The sequence below is a fragment of the Rattus norvegicus genome, chromosome 15 (assembly GCF_036323735.1).
Source record: "Rattus norvegicus strain BN/NHsdMcwi chromosome 15, GRCr8, whole genome shotgun sequence".
Classification (NCBI taxonomy): Eukaryota; Metazoa; Chordata; class Mammalia; order Rodentia; family Muridae; genus Rattus; species Rattus norvegicus.
Genome location: NC_086033.1, coordinates 92,137,434 through 92,142,568, shown reverse-complemented (window position 1 = coordinate 92,142,568; position 5,135 = coordinate 92,137,434). Strand labels below are relative to the sequence as shown.

Sequence of the window (5,135 nt, the reverse complement as noted above, 5' to 3'; positions counted from 1 at the left end):
AGAAATGCCATCAGGAAAAAAAAAACTAACTCTCTCACCAAATGGACTGAAATTCTATAACAACTTTAAAATGAAAAAGTATATGCCTCAGTTGTATACCTGGAAACAAATATTCTCTACCAAATTGTGATATTATGTAATATATATTAATATATATTCAGAATAGCCACTTTCTGTGTGCAAAAATAAAATAGAGGTTCCAAAGGCATCAAACGATATAAAACGCTGCACCGCAGAGAAGGCAGAAACACATTTAAAGCACCGATGAAAATGGCGTGCAATATAATTACCTCAAATTGCCGTTCGCTTGACACCCTGACACTAATTTTATTCAAGCCATTGGGAAATAAATGTTTTAAAAGCCGTACTTTCGGAACGCTAGAGCTCGTGGGGGCTGTGAGGTCTTTAAGGAAAGGAAAGGGTAAAGTTTCTAGCACGCAAAAAGAATTAAATAATCAATTTAAAATAAGCTTCTATGTAGATCGACAGCCTTTAATACCCACGTTTTTTTTTTTAACGCTTGCCCTATACGTGGATATTTTTTTTCTTTCTTTCAGCATTCCCTCACCAGATGGATTTTTGCTACTGCAGATCAGCAGAGGGTGTCAGATCTTTCAGAGTGCACCAGGCTGGAACCAGCTTCTTAGCAACTCCCCCCTCCTCCCCTTTCTCGCGCTCTCTTCCTCCCTCAGACAACTCGCTCCCCCTCTCTCCTCCCCCCTCCACGTAATTCCGAAAGAGCAGAAGAAAGAGAAGGAGAACAAGCAAAGAAGAGCTAGTAAGCGCCGGCCGGAGCACAGAAAAAAAGGGCTGAAGACGACCAAAGGGGAGAAAAGGAACAGGATGGACATCCACAAAATGCAGTGATTGCGGAAATTTTCCAGCGCCATTGGCTGGGCAGTGTGTCTTTTGGGCGGGCGTGATTTCAGCACCGGGGGCATTGGACAGCACCTCGGGGGTACTTCTGGGCAACCTGCAACGGAGACAAGAACTCCACCAGCTGCCTGGACCACTGAAGCCGCCGAAAGCCCTGCTTTGTATCAGAGAGGCAAGGTCAGTCCGATGCACAGCCATCACAGGCAGTGCGCCTGTACTACGCTGCAAACCTGCTTGTTTCTAACATGCACTTGCTTCTAATTGCTAGCATTGTTCCCTTCCTGGTTAGTGAGAACCTCTAAACATGATTCTGTACGGGTGCGTTTCCTTTTAATTTTACAGGTATATATTTAACTTATTTCGGTTATTTTTAAAGGGTTGAGGGGGAGTAGTTTGCTTTCTCTCTCTTTCCTCTACTTTCCACCCCCTTTTCTGCTTGCCTTGCACTATGTGCCTGGATAGTTTGTGGATATAATTATTGACTGGCGTCTGGGCTATTGCAGTACGGGGGGGTTAGGGAGGAAGGAATCCACCCCCACCCCCCCAAACCCTTCTTTTCTCTTTCTCTGGGATCGGGCATTGGAGCACTAAATGAACTTGAATTGTGTCTGTGGCGAGCAGGATGGTTGCTGTTACTTTGTGATGAGATCTGGGATGAATTGCTCGCTTTAAAAATGCTGCTTTGGATTCTGTTGCTGGAGACGTCTCTTTGTTTTGCCGCTGGAAACGTTACAGGGGACGTTTGTAAAGAGAAGATCTGTTCTTGCAATGAGATAGAAGGGGACTTACACGTAGACTGTGAAAAAAAGGGCTTTACAAGTCTGCAGCGCTTCACGGCTCCGACTTCCCAGTTTTATCATTTATTTCTGCATGGCAATTCCCTCACTCGACTTTTCCCTAATGAGTTCGCTAACTTTTATAATGCGGTTAGTTTGCATATGGAAAACAATGGCTTGCATGAAATCGTTCCGGGGGCATTTCTGGGGCTGCAGCTGGTGAAACGACTGCATATCAACAACAACAAGATCAAGTCTTTTCGAAAGCAGACTTTTTTGGGGCTGGACGATCTGGAATACCTCCAGGCTGATTTTAATTTATTACGGGATATAGACCCGGGGGCCTTCCAGGACTTGAACAAGTTGGAAGTCCTCATTTTAAACGACAATCTCATCAGCACCCTACCTGCTAATGTATTCCAGTATGTGCCCATCACCCACCTCGACCTCCGCGGAAACAGGCTGAAAACACTGCCCTATGAGGAGGTCTTGGAGCAGATTCCTGGCATTGCTGAGATCCTGTTAGAGGATAACCCTTGGGACTGCACCTGTGATCTGCTCTCCCTGAAGGAATGGCTGGAGAACATTCCCAAAAACGCCCTAATTGGCCGAGTGGTCTGCGAAGCCCCCACCAGGCTCCAGGGTAAAGACCTCAATGAAACCACGGAACAGGACCTGTGTCCTTTAAAAAACAGAGTGGATTCTAGTCTCCCGGCTCCCCCTGCCCAGGAAGAGACCTTCGCTCCTGGCCCCCTGCCAACTCCTTTCAAGATAAATGGGCAGGACGAACATGCTACCCCAGGGGCTGTTCCAAATGGAGGTACAAAGATCCCGGGCAACTGGCAACTCAAAATCAAACCCACACCACCGATAGCAACTGGGAGCGCCAGAAACAAACCCCCAGTGCATGGCTTGCCCTGCCCCGGGGGCTGCAGCTGTGACCACATCCCAGGCTCGGGCTTAAAGATGAACTGTAACAACCGGAACGTGAGCAGCTTGGCTGATTTGAAGCCTAAGCTTTCCAACGTGCAAGAGCTCTTCCTTCGAGATAACAAGATCCACAGCATCCGAAGATCACACTTTGTGGATTACAAGAACCTCATTCTGTTGGATCTGGGCAACAACAACATCGCGAACATAGAGAACAACACTTTCAAGAACCTTTTGGACCTCAGATGGCTGTACATGGATAGTAACTACCTGGACACTCTGTCCCGGGAGAAATTTGCTGGGCTGCAGAACCTGGAGTATCTGAACGTGGAGTACAACGCGATTCAGCTCATTCTACCCGGTACTTTCAATGCCATGCCCAAACTGAGGATTCTTATTCTCAACAACAACTTGCTGAGGTCCCTACCCGTGGACGTTTTTGCTGGGGTCTCCCTGTCTAAGCTCAGTCTGCACAATAATTACTTCATGTACCTCCCAGTGGCAGGGGTGCTGGACCAGTTAACCTCCATCATCCAGATAGACCTGCATGGCAACCCCTGGGAGTGCTCCTGCACCATTGTGCCTTTCAAGCAATGGGCAGAGCGTCTGGGCTCCGAGGTGCTGATGAGCGACCTCAAGTGTGAGACACCGGTGAACTTCTTTAGGAAGGATTTCATGCTGCTCTCCAATGACGAGATCTGCCCCCAGCTGTATGCGAAGATCTCGCCCACGTTAACTTCGCACAGTAAAAACAGCACTGGGTTGGCGGAGACCGGGACACACTCCAACTCCTACCTAGACACCAGCAGGGTGTCCATCTCCGTGTTGGTCCCAGGACTGCTGCTGGTGTTCGTCACCTCCGCCTTCACCGTGGTGGGCATGCTCGTGTTTATCCTGAGGAACCGAAAGCGGTCCAAGAGAAGGGATGCCAATTCCTCTGCGTCCGAAATTAATTCCCTACAGACAGTCTGTGACTCTTCTTACTGGCACAATGGGCCTTACAATGCAGATGGGGCCCATAGGGTGTATGACTGCGGCTCTCACTCACTCTCAGACTAAGCCCCCGACCCTAAAGGGGGAGGAGTGCAGGAAGATGATCCATCCTCCCCTGTCGCCAGCATCGCGGTGGGGGAGTGGAACATTGACCCAGATCTAGCGTGTCACAAGCCCCGATGGACATGAGTAAATAAATAACTATGAACTCACTCAAGGAAGAGGCTCTGGCCCTTAAGCTCCCAACAGAAAACAAAGAGCAGACTGTGGCGCTGCGAGTGCAGCGAGCTAGCTCTTTGCTCTGAGCTCCTTTTGACTCAAAGCCCAGCATGGGGCCTGCCAGAAGAATTGAGCACCCTTGCTCTGGGCCAAAGGTCCCCTGGGGCTGTCTGCAGTGGAGCTATACATATATACATATATCACATCTATATAGAGAAATAGATATCTATTTTTCCCCTGTGGATAGCCCGAAGATGGCTCCCTGTTGGTTATTCAGGGATGGGCAGTTGCACGAAGGCATGAATGTATTGTAAATAAATAACTTTGACTCCTGACAAGAACAAAAACAAAAAAACAAAAAACAAAAAGTGCTGCATGGCTCGCATGGAATCCACACGCTCCAGGGACTACGCCCCCCCTCCCCCAACCCCACTGCCCACTGCAACTGGAGACAGCGTCACAGCACCCATCCTCTTACCTGATAAGTCCCATCGTATCAAACTTTCTATAAACAAAATACAGTATAATCAGAAAGTGCCATTTCGCCCTTATTTGTGATTGGTAGGCAGTTCAGAGCGTATGTTTACTGTGAAAAAAAATGTAAAGGTTTATTTAAGACACTTGCATGGCTAGTCATCAGTCCATTTTATGAGTTAACGATGTATTTTGTTGAGCAAAGTTTTTAAAGGTTGTTTTGGGTTTTTTTTCTTTTGATGATGATGTTTGATTTTATTTTAGTTTCTGAGGGGGAATATTTTTCTATACATATCCAATAATGCCTTCCATCTGAATGTAAAATAAGTACCCATGATTTCTATTATAGTACCAGTGTAATTATTTAAGAAAAAAGATTCTGGGGCAGTTAAGCATGACCAATTAATGTCACTCTAGTGCTTAGGCTGCGATCCTATGGTAGCAATTGTGTGCTGGTAAAAATCTTACTTATAAAGTAGGAACAAAGAACCGAGGAAGCACGTGAAACTTACTAATTCTATTCGAGGATTTTATAATGGCATATTTTTTCAGTATTAAAGTGAAAATGTTTTCAAATCTGGGTCCTTACATTTTTCCAGCTTCCTATTTTGATTTATGGTGGAAGGGATGGGGGAGGGGGCGGCTGGGGGGTGGGTCCCTTCTGGAGCTCCGGAAAGGCTCTCCTTAATCACCTCAGTGTTTAATCACTCACTAGCTCCTCTCCTCACAATCTCCCATCCATCCCCGACCCTCTTGACTTTACTGCTTTTCCACTGCCCATAAAGTACGGTCTTACCCAAAAAACTCTGCCCTACTCCTGCCTGCTCCTACGACAGCAGCGAATCCCTTTATTAATACTGGAAAACC

General features: G+C 46.9%; 1 protein-coding gene across 1 annotated transcript; it reads left to right on the top strand.

Moving 5' to 3' along the window:
• Positions 1-827: 827 nt before the first annotated feature.
• Positions 828-4,866, top strand: Slitrk1 (SLIT and NTRK-like family, member 1). Its single transcript, NM_001107283.1, has one exon. It carries the CDS (start codon positions 1,551-1,553, stop codon positions 3,639-3,641), a length of 2,091 nt encoding a protein of 696 aa, NP_001100753.1. The 5' UTR covers positions 828-1,550; the 3' UTR covers positions 3,642-4,866.
• The last annotated feature ends 269 nt before the right edge of the window (positions 4,867-5,135 follow it).